Source organism: Lissotriton vulgaris, chromosome 9, assembly GCF_964263255.1.
Source record: "Lissotriton vulgaris chromosome 9, aLisVul1.2, whole genome shotgun sequence".
NCBI classification, from domain to species: Eukaryota; Metazoa; Chordata; class Amphibia; order Caudata; family Salamandridae; genus Lissotriton; species Lissotriton vulgaris.
Window position 1 is genome coordinate 788,390,263 of NC_141697.1, and position 18,755 is coordinate 788,409,017.

General features: G+C 41.1%; 1 protein-coding gene across 1 annotated transcript in view; it reads left to right on the forward strand.

Annotated features, from left to right (window-relative positions):
- Window positions 1–18,755, forward strand: part of MRPL11 (mitochondrial ribosomal protein L11) — a 712,335-nt gene that overhangs the window by 20,113 nt on the left and 673,467 nt on the right. Inside the window, exon 3 of the mRNA XM_086939516.1 lies at window positions 12,982–13,112. Coding sequence (XP_086795642.1) covers window positions 12,982–13,112 — 131 coding nt within the window. The remainder of the gene's footprint in view (window positions 1–12,981; window positions 13,113–18,755) is intronic.

The window sequence follows — 18,755 nt, forward strand, 5'->3', positions numbered from 1 at the left end:
TAGTGAGTGTGCAGAGTAGTGAGTGTGCAGAGTAGTGAGTGTCCACAGTAGTGAGTGTGCAGACTAGTGAGTGCAGAGTGTGAGTGCAGAGTGCCAAGTGAGTGTGCAGAGTAGTGAGTGCAGAGTAGTGAGTGCAGAGTAGAGAGTGGTGAGTGCGGAGTAGTGAGTGCAGAGTGCAGAGTGACTAGGGAGTGCAGAGTGACTAGGGTGTGCTATGGAGTGCAGAGTGACTAGGGAGTGCTAGGGAGTACAGAGTGACTAGGGAGTGCAGAGTGACTAGGGAGTGCTAGGGAGTGCAGAGTGACTAGGGAGTGCTAGGGAGTGCAGAGTGCTAGGGGGTGCTAAGGAGTGCAGAGTGACTGCAGAGTGCTAGAGAGTGCAGAGGGACTGCAGAGTGCTAGGGAGTGCAGAGTGACTGCAGAATGCTAGGGAGTGCAGAGTGACTGCAGAGTGCTAGGGAGAGCTAGGGAGTGCTAGGGAGTGCAGAGTGACTAGGGACTGCTAGGGAGTGCAGAGTGACTAGGGAGAGCTAGGGAGTGCAGAGTGACTAGGGAGTGCTAGGGAGTGCAGAGTGACTGCAGAGTGCTAGGGACCGCAGAGTGACTGCAGAGTGCTAGGGAGTGCTAGGGAGTGCAGAGTGCTAGGGAGTGCTAGAGAGTGCAGAGTGACTGCAGGGTGCTAGGGAGTGCTAGGGACTGCAGAGTGACTGCTAGGGAGTGCTAGGGAGTGCAGAGTGACTGCAGAATGCTAGGGAGTGCAGAGTGACTAGGGAGTGCAGAGTGACTGCAGAGATTAAGCTAATGGCAATGACAATGCCATTTATTTATCTGTTTTCAAAACCAACACATAAATACAAATGTTGTCATTTACAATGCCAATAGCTCTAACTTTTCCAAAGGCGAAACCATTGCTTTGTAAATGCTTGTTGAGTTATGTTTAGGCAGTCTATGAGAGTGTGTTTTTGAGCTGTCGCCCCGTGTATTTATTTATTTAAAGAGTTTTATATAGCGCTGACTAGACCTGTAGGTATCGGAGCGCTTTACATAAGGTCAGCAAAGTTACAACAATAATAACAATTACACGTTCTATATATGAGACACATTAATTGGAGATAAGGAGAGACCAGTAGAGAGGGTATTGGGAGAGGGGGAGTGAGAAGGGAGAGGACGAGGGGGAAGACGTAATAAGAGACACAGCTAAAATCAGCCCAAAGACCGAATGGGTAGGTGATGGCCAGAGAGGTAGTCCAAGGCCACTCTCCCCTATAGCTCTCAAGGAAGCTCCAACGGGTGTCAGTCAGACAGGTGGATACTTACCAGCCTCCATGTTCCTCCTGTTCACGGACCTCTGCTGTCCGTCTGCTTGCTCCACCCCTTCCCTCCCACCATTGTCCATCTGCTTTCCCCAGCCTCTCCTTCCTCCATTGTCGTCTGCTTGCCCAGGCACCTTCCTTCCGCGCTCTGTTGTTCCTGTGCTAGCTCCTAGCCCCTCACATGTTCCGTCCTGCCACCCTTCCCTCGCCTTGTGTTGTCTCTTGCCTCCTCTCCTCTGTGATGCCTCCTGCCTGCAATGAAAGTAAAAAAGCAACATGACACAGCCTCGTCATTGTACTTTTTTTCACATTTCAGCCATGCTGGGCAGCAGCCTTACTGCTGTACAATATTGCTAAAAAACATTGGCAAAGCTAATAATAACTGCCTCTCTATTAGCTTTGCTAATGCATGTTTTGAAGTGGCAGTGATGCTAAGAAACCTGAAGTGAAGAGGCTGATATAATTTGTCACTGTGGTGCAAGAGGACCAATGTATATATGGCTGCTAATTATCATCTCCGCCTCCTCAGGCTACTATGATGTGTGCCTCCCTTCTCCCATTGCATTACATTAAAAGATATTTCACGCTTTGTGCTATATGCTCTAGATGAGCATAGCCTTTCTCATCTGTCAGTGCATTGTAGTCTCAGTAGTATTAAACTGTTTAATCACTTTTTATGTCTTAGTGTACCTAAAATATTTGAGTATTTAAAGAATATGTGTCTGCAGTGAAGTTTTGATTCTGCGTCTTACCATTCTTTCTAGGGAAATGGTCCAGGCCAGTGGTTCTTAACCTTGAGACTTCTGTAGAACCACACGTAATCATTACTGGAACCCAGGGACCCCTAGTGACTCATTATTGAAATCTGGCCTTGTATCAGTAAAACATTTGTATCAGTAAAACATTGTTATTGAAGGTAGTTTAGAGTCATGGGCCTTGAAGGATGTTTCACCCTATTTGGAGAATTTACACTTGGGAGCAATAAAAGGTTTAGCGGCAACAGATGTGAGCCTGGGATTAGTGGCGAACCTGTTAAAAACGCTGTGCTGTATACGATGGCCGAGAAGAGGAAAATATTCCATACAAAATGGAAATAGCCTTGAGGACAGTTCTCTTTTTGACAGGAAGCTCATGCACAGTTGGTTTAGCAAAGAAGGGTTCAAATTAATGAACTGGCTGTGGCAGTTTTGAGTAGATTTTTCTTTGTAAGACCCAATAAACGAAATTGATGTAATCCATTAGATTAGATAATGACAGTACTATTTGTTGATTTTATGGGCCATTGATAACAGTGGAAAAATTCTCCAGAGAAACCTGAGTTGAGGAAGAACTACTCACCTCATCGGAGATGTGGGAATCTAAGGGTATGCTATAAACTAATAGATAGCCTAAATTACGGACCTTCTGGGCAGGCAAAGGACACTGGCCCACAGGAGACCACAGTGCAGGGGTCTATGTATTTAGAACATTGTTGGTGATCTTGACGCCTGATTTGGAAGGGTTCAACATTAGGCGTGCTGGGCTTGTGATCGGGTCCTGCATGGACCTAGAGAGTTTTGTCATTGAGTGGTTCTTAGGAAGGAAGACACAAGATGTTCAATGAGCTACCTGGAAGGAGCAAGTTCTTCATACATATGACAAACACCCTATTAACTGCATTGGAAACAAATTACAGACCTAATTGAAGATTGGAATTAGGCCACCCCATCACAGAAATATATATTGTGGTAGTTTTGGTATCCGAAGAGAGACTCCCTTTGTGTGCATATGTGGAAGATCTGTTAAACACACTTCATGAACAACCCCTGGGTGTTCTAATGGTTTTTCCTCTGTGATTTCATGTACTGCAAAACAGCATAAGTGATGAGAAGTTCTAGCTGTGCCTGTTTAAAATACACACTTTACTGAAGAGATTATGTAATGTGACGGGAGATAATGCCTGATGATATCAACTGCATTGGGCGTAACAGCGTCAATACATCTGTCGTGGTGGCCATTTGGAAAGATTGTGCTTTGAGTTGGAATAATTATTTGGTACAGCTGTACTGACCTGTTCGGTCTGACGAGCCTATCTTCAAAGATGTTCTGGTCACAGATATTAAAGGCCTCAAAATCACAAATTGGAAAGCAAAAACCTAACTAAGTGACCATTTGCAAGTTACTTTTTTATGCTGTTATGCAACACGGACATGGGCCATAGTGATATTAGTGTAAGAAGCCTGGTGCCCACCTGGTTTGGATGGTGAGGACAAAAATGAAATGAAAGAGTAAGTTGCTCTAGTTGTGGCTCATCTTCTGGGATTGCAAATGATATTATTGCTTCCCTGCATGAGTATATACATGGTGATAAAGATAAACAGTAAGGAAACTGTGTCACAGAATGATTAACCAGTCTTTCTCAACTAGTTTAGAGAAGAAATGTAGCAAAGAAGTAGTCTTCCATTTAATGTGTGAACGATTACCTTAGAGATTTGTTCATAGGAAAACATAGCAGGGCTAGAATGTTGCAATCTCCACTCTTCCTCTCAGGAGCAATAGCCCCCCTTTTCACGAAGACTTCTCTATACCTTTTTCCTGGAGGTGAGAGAATTTGAATTCACTTATGAGTCAGGTTAATCAACTTACTAATGAATAATTGAAAAAGCAAGTAGTTCTTTTTATTTTAGTGGCTCTGGGCTGGCTTGGGGGCTATGGGTTTCCAATCCCTTGCGGCCAAGCCATCCCATTTGTCCACATCCATCTGAGGCACATAATGGCATGGGGGTGAGTTTGGCATTCAGATTAGAGAGTTGTCCCCTTTCACCATCCTTGCCTGATTAGGGAAAGGGGTGTTGACAGCACTCCTAACCATTCATGATGGCTGCGATTGGAAACCGCTGGCACACACGTACCTGTCCACTTCATAGCCTTATAAACTGTGCCAGGAACGCCATAGAAATAAGGTCTTCCACCATTCCCCGCACTGCTCAATTTGATGAAGTACTAGTACTTAAATCAACTTGATAAGCTTCATCGGCGTAATTGACAGCACCTTTGGCAGGTGACGGCCTCAGTGGGATGAAAAAGAGACCGGAAACAATCTATAGATTTATCTAGGAGATATTTGTGTATTTATAAATTGGGATTGTGGCAGGTACTTACTCTGCCCAATGCCGTGCCTCAACTTGCTTTTATAGCCCTCCTTGGATCGGTCCACTTCCTCACTCATGAAACCTACTCTGAGGATGATTGTAATCGTTTTTGTATGTATAAAAGTGCAATTGGTACTTTCGTTTGTGGCTGAAATGTTTCATCATTTACCCAAGGGAAGGTTAAGAAGAGAGGAATGAAAGCAGGAAAACAACTTTTTCATTTGTGTTTTGTGAGGAGCGGTGGAGGCACAGGTCAGTTTATAAAAGACGTGCTGAATCCTGCATTTAGTACAGCTGAGTAACATAACATCTATTAAATACACATTACATGTGATGTAGGCATGTAAATCTATGTTTTTAAAAATCCTAATAAAGACCATTTATGTAGCATACAATATATACTGGATTGCTTTTTGACACCTAGTATGCGGTAGTATGAGACACTTGTAAACATAGTAAAAATTTGATTATAAATTCTACAGCTCAACAGGTTAAACATGTACAAAGGACTGGATTATTTTATGAGAAGAGTAATATACAGAAGTGGGGCAATAGTGCAGCTAATTCTCACTTTTTCTCTATTTCTTGTTTACAGTGCTTATTTTTATTGACATATTTGTCCCTTATGTAAAACATGTAAGTGGGTGATCCTTAATAACTGGTTGTCGGCATTGGAGCCCATCACGTTCACTAATGTATTATCATGCCCAATTGCTGAACCTGTCTTGAAATACGCATTTCCACCCATAGTGTGTTGATTTATTGGGTGGTTAAAATTAACTAGATGTTAAGAAAAATTAACTTAAGTATCCATTGCAGGTTTATGCACCAATCCTACCATTTGTTAGTTTAATTGCTTACAGACCTGCACTTAATGAGATTTGAACAGGTTTTTAAAGACTCCAAACTGGTGGGCCATCCAAGTCGTCACCTTGACAAGCCAGATCCTCCCACTGCTGAAGAAATCCACGTTATACCCTCACAACCTTACCAACTATTGGCCCATCACTCCTCTACCCTTCACCAACAAGATCATCGAAAAAGGGTTTATTCACATCAACAGTAACTACCTCCTGCATGACTATCAATGTGGCTTCAGATCATGATGCAGCATGGGATAGCTACTTTAATGCTCATGCTCTCCTAACCAGCAGATAAAGATATCTCCTGATGTAACTGGACCTCTTAGCTGATTCAACACTGCTGGCATCGTACTTTAATCCACATCTTGAAGTTTCAGATGGTATTCATGGGAAATACTCTTTGCTGTTTATTTTCTTAACTTACCAACATGACACCAGTTCCTTCACATGGGCACTTTCATGTCCCAGAATATCCTTATCTTCTGGACCCCCCCCCCGTTCCATATTGTCCCTCGACATGACCTCTTGTACCTCCTCCAGACCTATATATCCAACACCTACCTGATGTTTAACACATCAAAACAGAATTCCTGCTATTTGCCAACAACAATTAGCAACGGCATGAACCTAATTGGATTTGAACCCCAACTTTCATCCAATGCCAAGCCTTTGCGTTCACCCTGGACACTTCTCTCGCCCTCAAGGAACATATTGTCAAGAAAATTAAGACTGCTTGGTACCAGCTCTATCTACTAAAGAAAGTGAAACCATCCCACCCAGAAAGCACCTTCACAACTGCTGTTCAAGACCTTGCATATTTGCCTCTTGATGGTGGCTGTGCACTGCTCTGTGGAATCTAAGTCTCCATACTGGTACTCTTAAAGGTCTTCTACATGCAGCAATACACTTAATCAAGAGTCTGAAGAAATGTTACCACAGCATCCCTCGCTCTAATGGAATATTACTGGGTTGCCTTGCCGGGACGCTCATTCTTAAAATCCAGTGGTATCATCTAGAATGATACCTCAACTGCAACTCCTGCCTATTTGGCAGGCATCACACCATCTCAAGTGGCTCTCTACTCAACCACAACGGGGACACCATCAGTCTGGAGACAAGTGAAAAAAAACAATACAAGGCAACAGCCTTTCTCCATCTATAGGATCTGAAACCACATTGGCTCACCCTCAGGAGTGGCCAAAACCTGCACCAGTTTAAGAAAGAGCGGAACCTCACCACTTTAAGAACACAAACTCACGATGCATAAAGAGTCCACTTTCACTCTTAGAAAGCAAATACCCATTGAAGCACAAGTTGACTGTGTCTTGTATTTGGACCCTGTACAGTGCTCTGCTGCCTTTTTGGCTAGATTCGCATTGCATGAATGCCCCGTATATCCATGCATACCTTGCAAAGTTTATGAAGGCAGATTAAACATTGATTTACATAACCTTGTGATGGAGTACCTGCTATGATTATCAGGGCTTACCTTTTATGGATTTTTAGTACATTTTCTATTTTTCTCAAACCATAAAGTTAACAGCTTTGTTTTATGCTGAAAGTAACTAATTAAGCCAGCTATCCAGCAATGTGTTGACGTGTATGAATCAAATATGTGAAGTGACGTCCTATTTTTGTATTTTATTCTTAGTAATTGGTGTTAACTTCTACCTAACTTATGAGCACTGATTCTATCATGTTAATAAAATGAAGGTTTAAGTTAGCCATAAAAGGATACAACAATCCCTACCGAATTTCACTAATAATTGTCCATGTGGAGTTCAAGAGGTGCCTCTAGTAATTACCAATACTAGAACGACTTTCCACAGCCACATCATTTAACCCCTTGGTGTCTACATCCATTTGCTGATGACCCTATTACTCCAGAATGCTGCTAGGGGATACTGTGGAGTCAAGGGAATTGTTGCAGTGGGTTTTATTTGTTTAGCATGCAAAGAAAGATGCATTTTGTTGATTCTACAGTGACTTCCAATATCTTTTTCGGCACTTGTGTTTTTTTTAATAATGCCTAAAAATATTGAACAAGGAATTCCATTGCCACTCATAAGTCAAGCGGTACTATGTCTTTTATGATGTGCTATACAAATGGTTGAATTCACCATTTTAAGCAGAATACACGAACCAAAACGTTATTCGGTGGTTTCAAATTTAGAAATTAAAGAAGACCAAGCCCAAGATCCACTTTTGGCTCACATAAGTGGTTCTGTGTGCTAGAATCTTGGGTGGAGGACATCCCTAAATATCACGACCTGCATTGTCTGGGTTGGGGCTCGCAGGGCACGACCATCATCTTTACACAATGACCTTTGGGGAGCCAAGAAGTTGGTGGCAAGTCATGGATGAGGATCACACCCTCTTCTGCGTGTTCATTTCGGACGGCTTAAAACTGAGCGGGGGTGTCTGTAGTCACAGGGTACTGGGTGCTGGTTGTAGGGAAATCCCAGTCGATGCTATGGCTAGGGGCCAAAGTATAGCATAACAAAATAATAACAAGCTTTGGAAAAGCCAATGGGTCTCGCCTATCCGAGATATTTGTTTGGCAATTACAAATTTTTAAAAGTGCTATTTTTTCAAAGTTCATTATCTCTGGATGCATCGTAGTCCTTTTTTTTAAAACTATTTTTAACTGTGCTTCACAGCAGCCGCGCTTTTATACAGCATGGCTACAAAACATTGCCAAAGTTGGCATGTGCACACTGTACCTCAATGACGAGCCAACAATCTCAAAGATGAGACCTATTGGCTTTGCCAATGCTGGTTTGGTCATGGTACAACATCCCTGTGATTCTGAGCAAATTAGTTAATCTCTCCATGCATGAAAAAGAAAAAGTATGACATTTAGCAAAAAACGAATAACATAACTAAACGAATTGTCTCTGTGTGCATGCTTAATTCGTTCTCTTTCTGTGCTGAAATAATCTTCATATATTCCATTTAGGAGTGCCCCTTTCTGCACACACATGATCATTTATTCAGATGTATGCTTTTACATATAAATGCACGATTGCCAATGTTGTTAAAACATTTGTTTTAGTGCAATGTGACACTTTAGCTTTCTTGAATATACTGTTTAATGTTTTGTTCTAACATAGCCTAATTTCTTGATTTTCTATTTATTCTTAAATAGTCATCAATGTTTAATAGACTTAACCTCTTCATTTCTCAGTTATTGTTTCTAAACAGTGTTTCACAGAACATACGTAGGTGAAAGGCCAATTCTATATTGGTTGTTTGTTTATATTTAACTATGCCAAAGGCAAAGTAATCAAGCTGCATTAAAGCATTGCTAGCTAGAGAGGACCTTCGATCCAGAGACTCAAGGCTGAGAGTAGCACAGTAGCTGTTAACACCTTTCCTTTTTAATGGGTACCGAAAAGTTACATTAAAGCTTCCAACAGGCTTGTCTGCCTGCTCAAGGACAAAATAGACGCTGAGGTGCAGATACAGGAACCACAGCTGCCCCCTTATTGAACACTGCTTCTGTTGTTCAAAAAAGATGTGTAGGTGCGGCAATGGTATCTATAAAACTCGAAAAAGCTATGTTTGGTGCTACAATAAGTTTAGTTAGCTAAGGGAAGGTAAGGGTTGAGGAACCAATGTGGAGAAATCATAAATTGCTGTCATTGTGTTATCGTATGTTCTGTTATTCTGCCTATTGAGAAATATTATTGCCAGTCTTCTTCATTTTCATAATTACTACTATTCATATTGTGGTACTGCAACAGTGAATACATTCCTAGTGTGAATTCTTGAACGTTTCTTTTCCTGATGAATGAGGTTTTGGGGGTCCACTAAGTACTCCTGTAAGTCTCATAGGACTGAGTGTTACATTAAGTGGACCTTACTCATGTAATATTGAATGGGCTTTTGGAGGTTGCAATCCACTGGGTTTGCTTTCTCATGTTGGCACCTTGACCCCTTCGACGCTGATGACGAGCTGGGCTCGTCATGGCGTAGCCTCCTCGCACGCTGATGACGAGCCCAGCTCGTCACGTAAAGTGCGTTTCCGCAAAACCCAGCGTGCGAGCGGAATTCCGCTAGCGCGCATGGTGTTAACTAAGTCCTTGGTGCTGGAGGGTTCACAGAACCCATTCTCGGGTCTTGTTCTGGAGCGAATTTCAGACATGGCATCAGTGCTTGCGTTTTTTCTTAAGCTCTTCCGAAACCTTCCTATGGGTGTTAATACAGAAACCACTTTTCTGGTCACTTACACTGCCCACCCGACTGATCTGAAAGAAACTTTCAAGGTTGTTTAAAAAATAAATTCCATTTTTAAAAAGTTTTTGTGTAGATATACTAGCAAAACAAAAAAAGCTTTTCGGATATACTAATTGATTTGGCCATGACTCCCATAGAATAATTGTTACCTATTATATCTACATGAGCTGCTTTAGACAAACGAGGCAGAGTTAAACACTAACTTCACACCTACTATTTTTATTGTCTCCCCTGGACCCACCCATAGGAAGTCCGACTAAGACTTAGGGCTCCTTAGGTCTTCAAGAGCAGTTCTTAACAACTGGACAACGGTGGCGCAGCAGTGGTAGCAATGAACACAAGTTCTCGCCAGTCCCATAACTATTGTTTTGCCTTTGGGCCCAAGATATTGCCCCATCGACCCTGGCCCAGCGTGGTTTGGGCCTATGGCTCCGATTCCTGCTGCAGTACACTAGTACAGCCACTGCAGGGGTTGCCGCACCTGTCACTGTTCTTCCCCCGAGAAGCTGGGACTGAGCACGCATCAGGGCAGAAGGCAGCTCCCATTTTAGGGGCTGTGTTGGTGGTAAGTGGTGAGTTGGTCTTGGATTTGGGAGGCTAAACTGGAGCATTTGGAGCACCCTGCTATGATCAGCCTTAATTGAAATAGGGGTTACTTGTAAAAATCACCACCTCTTCGAAATGCATTCTTGTTTCTTTTATCGCTGTCATATGTTTAGGGATTTTAATGGTGATTGGTAAGTCAGTTTAAGAGGTTTGAAGTTTTTATTTTATTTCTCTTAATGATACTGTTATTTAATGGAAGCTTTGTCTGTGAATATTGAAGACTTTCTAATGTAATTTACTTTTACAACACTGGGATGTGCATTTTTCAGCTGATTATTTTGGTACCAGGAATGTTTAATTTCTGTTGTTTCTTTTATTTTGGATAATTGGCGGTTTGTGTGCAACCAAGTCACGTACCTGCTCATGAAGATTTTTGGATTTTTAAACCAATAAGAGGATCTCAGTGGAGGCCTACTGGGTTTTAAAAATCTCACGTCACATTCATGTGTGTTAGCACCAGAGACTTCTAGCATTTTCTACAGGGTTGTGACTCTATCCTTCTGGATACGAGATGTGCTACACATGCGACTAGTGCTGTTTAGCTGTTCAATTATATTCTTTTAATTCTGTATTCTAAGGGTGGTCACAAATGAAAATGTTTTTATATATAATGGTTGGATTATATTCAATTCCATTGATTGTGTATTTGTAATGTACACGTCAAATGCAATTATTTTAAATGGTATTAAAATGGCAGCGTTAAAATGTGTATATATATATATATATAGCGAATAATATAATTCTCTAGATTCCATCTCAATGTATGTCAGAGTCTTGCGTGACACTTTCAGGTAGTGGTAAATTAATGATTAAATCCTTGCACGAGCTTCAATCGTTGAAGGGCTTAAAGTGTTGTAACATAAACAATGTAGATTATCTGCTGTGGAACTCAAACCACTATAATCTCTTGCGTTTAGCATGCTTTTCCTATTAATCTTTTTCCTATTAATCTTTTTTGTCACAATAACATTCCAATCCAAAATTCTTTATTTCGGCCACATGGGCCATAAAAGAAGCAATAAATATACATACAGATAAAAAGACAATATATACAATAAAAACGACTGGACCTGCAGTGTTTAGAAAAAACAGGGTAAAATGAATTAACCAGACATTTTCTTCCTTATTATCCATGCTGCCATTAAGAATTTGGAAACCGCGAACACAATGTGGCCCAGGGTATTAGTTGTCACAATAACATTCTGTTTTACAGAGGTTTTTGTGGAGCTCCTCAATTGATGGGTGCACAAGAAAATAGACCTGGGAGTAGTTTTAAATATGCTGGCAAAATTCGACAGAATTCCTGAATTTCGTGCTACAAGAAATTCCCCAATTTCCTTATGACGCATTTTCATAGAAAATGTGCACACAAAAGACTTGTTTGCACAGAAATAGCTCTAAGAGACATTTTACTACCTAAGGCCCTGCCATCACAAGACAATTGTGTTCAGCAAATTTTCTACTATAATATGATTTTATATTGATAGCTGCCCTTACAGCAGAGATATTGAATTTGGTCCTCCTTTTAGACCATCATTATGAGTGGCCCTTTAATTATGATGGAACTCGAATCATCAATTACCGGCCCCATCTGAATTATGAGACCTCCACGAACACAGTAGATCGATTTCATTTCCCCCAGATATTTAGGCTGCTGAAATTTCTGAGTTAGAGCCTAGGGCAAAAAGGATTTGGCAGTGGAATTGACCCAAATATTTAAGATTCCCGTGGTAATTCTTCATTTAGACAACCTTCATGAATCAACTTGTAATGAGCCTGATTTCTCTCACCCGTGGGGTTACAGACACACACGTTATTTACATAACTGCAGGGGTGGGAAATAGTGGCCCATATCACAGGCCACTCTTCGTTAAGGCTTGAGTGAAGTCACCACATTTGTTGCGCCCGCCACTGTTATGATATGACAGTTGAAGTTAATAATTAATGATTTAACAATGGGTGAGGACCTTAAAGGACTGACTTCTAACTGTGCCCTCACTACAGTGACGTCAAACTGCGATCTGCCATGACTGCAGAGGTATTGAATTTAGATGCCCTCCCAATACAGTAACATCTGACTGCAAGCTACTGTCAGCATTATGACTTTACAGTGGCATCTGCCAATACTGGGGTAAAATTACAATGAGAGCTGATCACAGTTGTGCAACGATTCAGTTGGAGATGATCAAACAACTGTGACGTCTTACTCGGAGCCGTAAAGCGGGCGGTGCACATCCACTGACTATCCACATCCAGGCATATGAATGGGAGTAAGAGACCGAGCTTGCATCTTCTTCACCTCTCTGCTTTGGGTACACTTGTCAGTGCAGCCCTTACCTAAGTAACATTAATGTGGGTGCACTATAGCAAAAGCATTCCACTAATAGCTCCCATCTCGCCTATGACTTCATACTGTGAAATACCTTCCCCGCTGTAATTTCACCCTAGAATCTGCACTCGCTGCTGTCAAATTTTGGAAACCTGTTTTTAAATGAGTCTGACTAAGAAAGAAGCCATTGATTGAATAACTGCAGCTATAGCACATATGCCTGTAATAAGAGGTGAAAAAAACAAAAGTTAATTGGTAAAATGTAAATGTGGCAAGCTAACACTGACAGTAGGATAAACTGGGAGAAGCCTCTAGATTGGTTGGACTCATACTCTAGATTGGTAAAGTTAAATTCCCTAATGCACTGCCTGCAGAAAGCAGAGTCATCTGCAAAACCTAGGTTCGGATACCAGCATCAGCCCATTCCTACATGCTTCTGATTCAGAGTAGACTTTCCTCATGTCTTTCCATTACTTACATTTTTTTTCTTTTCACCTGCAGGTGGCAAAATGTCAAAAGCTTCCAGGGCAGTGAAGGCCGTGAAGAAGGTAGACTTGGGAGGCGTGATTCGCGCCATCGTGCGGGCAGGGCAAGCGGCTCCTGGGCCTCCTTTAGGACCGATCCTCGGACAGGTAAGACATGTTGCTGCTTTTCCGCCATTTGACAACCTCAGATTGAAATGATGCCACTTAACGTCTTTTAAAGTGATTAGTAGATGAGGTTTATTCACAGGCACACGACCACTACATCCAGCAAAGCCATGCAACAGAGTATTTAAAACTCAAAACGTGAGCTGAGCCATTCCTTTCAGTTCATTCACTTCGAACATTCTCTTAATATTCTGTGCAATAAGCACATTCTTAAGCCTGCACATGCAAGGATGCTAAGAAGGCACTTTCCTTTTTGTTTAGCTTTTGGACGTTTTGTAGTGGTACATCATGTTTTAAAGTTTGCTAACACTTGGAGCATCTGTGTTCCTCGCAAGTCTAAAAGTCCATAATCATTACCAGATTTCCATGATATCCACATAAGATAAATTTACATTTCATTTCATTTAAACTTTATTCGGCTTCAAAAATGACAACCATAAAAGTTACATTTACAAAAGTGAACAAGCGAATGTAAAAATGGATAAATTTACATGCAATAGAAATATTTCATGTAGCGGTTACCCCAAAACTTCCTGCTTCCTAGTCTTAGTTGAGTACAGCATTGCAGAATTCCTGAACTGGTGTATGTTTCTGCATGTAATGCTTTAACAAAAACAACTGTAGTGGCAGTACTCCCAAAAGTGTGTGTGTGTGTGTAATCTTTAAAATAGGATTATGAATGCAAAGCACATTGTTTTACATACTGTGATAACCAAAACCTGAAGTACTTATATTTGCATTGACAATTGTGAAAACAGTTTTGAATCAACGTATTGTCTTCCAGTCTTTGACTAGAACTGCAGTAGGTATGATGTTTTATGAGGGCGGAGATCCTGCTAGCCATGAGAGACCTACTGATTTGAGCTGCATTTTTGATCAAGCTCAGAGAAAACAGCAAGGCTAGAGGAATATATCCCAAGACAAAAGAAACCTGAAAGCTGCTAGTCAGAGAATAACTAGCATTCATCTCACAATATAATGCACTCAATTATTGTAGAAAGTGGGTCTGCATGATATCGATCTGTAGAAGAAAGATTCAACTGTGCCTCTTTGGATAGCGCCTACAGAAGAAGGTCTTTAGCACTTGCTATGAAGTTGCTTCTGCAGCCGGGTCTTCTTTTGTTCTTTCCTCCAGCAGTCTCTGCTGCCTTTCCCTTGTATATTTACATGATCAGCATTTATTATATGGCTAGTGAGAACATTTGATATTGGATGAATAAAGCCATCACCTGAATTAAAGCAATTGAAGTCTGCTTCTTGGCTCCCTGGGTGGATTTCTAGTGACACACTGGTGATGAAAAATTATATACTGTATATATGTAGTTGCCTGCATTTTATATTTGAATGGGCCCATGTGAACCATACCACACAGAATGTAACATTGGCGTAAGAATGCGTACACTGAGATGTGTACCACCTAATGCAAACATTGCATAATAAGCATTTAGACGTGAGCAAGGAATTTATAAACACCCTTAATAAACCTACCTTCTAAGGTACAATTATTGTGTACAAACATAAATATTTAAACAGTTTTATACAGAGTCCCCTGATATCAACCTCAGAAGAGTGCATCTATTAATGGTTACCAGGTTGAGTCAGTTTCTTTTTTGTATGGGTGACTTGTGAGTGTGAGGAGAGGTTACAAAATTGATTTGGGCTGCCGACCCCTTTAATTTTAGTTTTCTCTTCTGTGATACGCAGGGTAGGTGGGTGCTTGTTTGGTCATAAAAGGTAGCTGTTAATCTTGGTTGTTGTGACCCAAACTACCGTGATGTTGCAGTCATATTAAGGAAACAAGCATTTGCAATGCAATAGGTCTCGCATTAGGAAAGTTTGAGCTATTGGTATTGTAAATGACAATTTTCTGGTTTATGTGTTGGTTTTGAAAATAGCGAAATTAATAGCTTTGTCATTTACAATGCCAATACTTTTAACTTGTGCAAATGTGACACCTATAGCATTTGTAATGCAATATGTGTTGTATTTACGTGACTTAGATGTATTGATATTACAAATAACAATTGCTTTTAATGTTTTGTAATAATTCTTAAATAAGTTATTGTAATTTATAATTGCAATAGCTTAAACTTTTGTAAATAACTTTTGTGAAGATTATGTTCAGTTTATTTTATTGTGACGAAAATCCAAGAACAGAAGTGAAATATTAATATCTTTTTGCGACATTTGTAATAAAGCTTGAAACATTGAGAGAACATATTTGAACCAGTTGTTGTTGAATGGTTGTACGGACTTATGCTGTGGTGGCGACAAGTGATGCTGTGGCGTTCAGTGATGCTGTGATAGCGCATAGTGATGTTGTGCTGCCTCTGAGCGATGCTGTGGTGGTACTGAGTGATGCTGTGGTGATGCGGTAGATAGAGTGTAATTATGTGGCGTGTAACTATGTGGCACTAAGTGGTATTTGGAGTGTATGTTGCATTGACTGCAGTGTAATTATGTGGCGTGTAATTATGTGTCACTGAGTGGTATTTGGAGTGTATGTTGTGTTGAGCGCAGTGTAATTATGCAGGAGTCAAAAATGGCTGATATACATCCAAGGGGGGCACAAAGTGAAGGCAAAATATTGGCACTCTAAACTGAAACCAACTTTTACCCCAAGGGCAGCTCCCCCCAGATACAGAAACTTATTCCCAGGGGCTTTGTGAGTTTGCAACCGCCTGCCCCACCTACAGGGCAAATTGACCTAAAAAAAACAGGCAGTCTCACCCCAAGGAGGATGGAAGCAAAAGAAAAAAGGAACTGAATGGGCCAATGTCCGAACAACAAAAATCGACTTTATACCACAGCCCAAGAAGGACTGGTACATGCGAGTCAAAGGAACACTTGTCCCTATAAATCTATTTTTGTTTGTGTGAAGTCTGGAAAATAGGCATTGTTCGGGTCACTGACGTCCTGTCCTATCCGCTAATGATGTTTGTGGTGTGGGAAAAATACAACTTGCATTATTCGAGTCTGACACCCAGACCTGTCAGCACTGTACAACCTTGTCCAAGGCACTTAATAATTTGACAATCACTTCAACAATGCACAGGGACAAGGCTCCATCCACGTGAGTTGGAAATAACAGCAGCACTCCGTCGAGACAATGATGCACATGTCCATGCAAGCCTATCCCAGCTTTACTAAAATAAAACAACTTCGTTTTCAGGTAAAAGTGATTATTGTCCAACTTTTTAGGCCTCCACAACTCCACCTGCTTCTATTGCTTCCAATTTAAGTGTACTGACTGTAAATCAATATTTTATCGCAAGATGTGCTGCTGCGCGGTCTTCTTCGATATATAAATCAATGTGTTAAGTGTAGAACTCCCTTAAGCTCTAGAGAAGCCACCACAGTGAATACACTATGCCATTATGCCAAGCGTTAGTAGCTCAGCCACAACGTGTCTAAAGCGGAAAGGTTGGTTCCTGCCACGCCTCGGGTGGCAACTCCCTGTCTTGAAAGGAATGCGCAAACCCCACCGCATCTCATACTAGGACGTGCGGGGCGTGAGATAGGCACACGCAGCCCCTCCTCTTTTAGTATTGCACTGATGCTCTTCGGCAGGGCTGCGAGAGGCGCGGCCCACTCGAGACTACACCTCGGCCTACTGACGTCACCGCTCACTGTGTCCCACTGAAGGTGGAAACAGGGATGCAGACCCAAAGCTTAATAGAGTCTAGGGGTACACAAACCACACCCTAAATAAGCCAGGCGGCATCACCCACTACCATAGCGCAGCACTGCATACACATATTAAATTAATTCATAATAGCTAGGCGGCCTTAGTAGTTCCTTTGTTTTTATGAACTAGATAAGCCCCCAAGGCAAATGAGCAGCTTCGTTACGAATTAACAAAACAGGAAGAGGAGGTTGTGCAATGTCGCATGAAAATTAGGCGCCCAGCTCTCCAAATGCACAGTCCTTCCTGCTAAAGCAATCGTGCATTTAATTACTGTGAACTGTCACACGTGTTCTTACGCTGGGATGTCGCTTTCACAGACACGTAAAATGAGGTCAGTGTCCATCAGAAAGTGCGGAGTAATGTCTCAGTCCAGTTTGTAAAGTGCTGTATTGTGTGTGATTCAAAAACCCTTGTAAATATTTTAGATCATTAAGCAGCTCCTTATATCCTTGCAAGGCAGCATACCTCTGGGCACATATTGTGGTGTTATGGCCCACAGTTTAAACAAGCATTTGCAATGCAATAGGTCTCGCATTAGGAAAGTTTGAGCTATTGGTATTGTAAATGACAATTTTTTTATTTATGTGTTGGTTTTGAAAATAGCGAAATTAATAGCTTTGTCATTTACAATGCCAATAGTTTTAACTTTTGCAAATGTGACACCTATAGCATTTGTAATGCAATATGTGTTGTATTTACGTGACTTAGATGTATTGATATTACAAATAACAATGGCTTTTAATTTTTTTAATCATTAATACTTAAATAAATGTTATTGTAATTTATAATGGCAATAGCTTTTGTAAATAACTTTTGTGAAGATTATGTTCATTGTATTTTATTGTGACGAAAATCCAAGAACAGAAGTGAAATATTAACATCTTTTTGTGACATTTGTAATAAAGCTTGAAACATTGAGAGAACATATTTGAACCAGTTGTTGAATGGTTGCACAGATTGATGCTGTGGTGGCGCTGAGTGATGTGGTGGCTACGAGTAATGCTGTGGCGTTCAGTGATGCTGTGGTAGCGCATAGTGATGTTGTGGTGCCCCTGAGTGATACTGTGGTGGTGCAATAGATAGATAGAGTGAGTGCGATAGATGGATAGAGTGAGTGTGATAGATAGATAGAGTGAGTGCGATAGAAAGACAGATAGAGTGAGGGCGATAGATAGACAGATAAAGTGTCTTTATGTTGCATTGAGTAGAGTGTAAGTATGTGGCATGTAATTATGTCGCACTGAGTGGTAATATGGGGAGTGTATGTTGTACTCAGTAGAGTGTAATTTTGTGGCGTGTAATTATGTGGCACTGAGTGGTATTGTGTGGAGTGTGTGTTGCATTCAGTAGAGTGTAATTATGTGGTGTGTACTTATGTGGCACTGAGTGGGATTTGGAGTGTATGTTGCATTGAGTGCAGTGTAATTATGTGGCACTGAATGATATTTGGAGTGTATGTTGCATTGAGTGCAGTCTAATTATGTGACGTGTAATAATGTGGCACTAAGTGGTATTTGGAATGTATGTTGCATTGAGTGCAGTGTAATTATGTAGCGTGTAATTATGTGGCACTGAGTGGTATTTGGAGTGTATGTGGCATTGAGTGCAGTGTAATTATGTGGCACTGAGTGGCATTTGGAGTGTATGTTGCATTGAGTGCAGTGTAATTATGTGGTGTGTAATTATGTGGCACTGAGTGGTATTTGGAATGTATGTTGCATTGAGTGCAGTTTAATTATGTGGCATGTAATTATGTGGCACTGAGTGGCATTTGGAGTGTATGTGGCATTGAGTGCAGTGTAATTATGTGGCGTGTAATTATGTAGCACTGAGTGGTATTTGGAGTGTATGTTGCATTGAGTGCAGGTAATTATGTGGCACTAAGTGGTATTTGGAGTGTATGTTCCATTGTAGAGTGTGTGAGGGGGCAGAGTGTG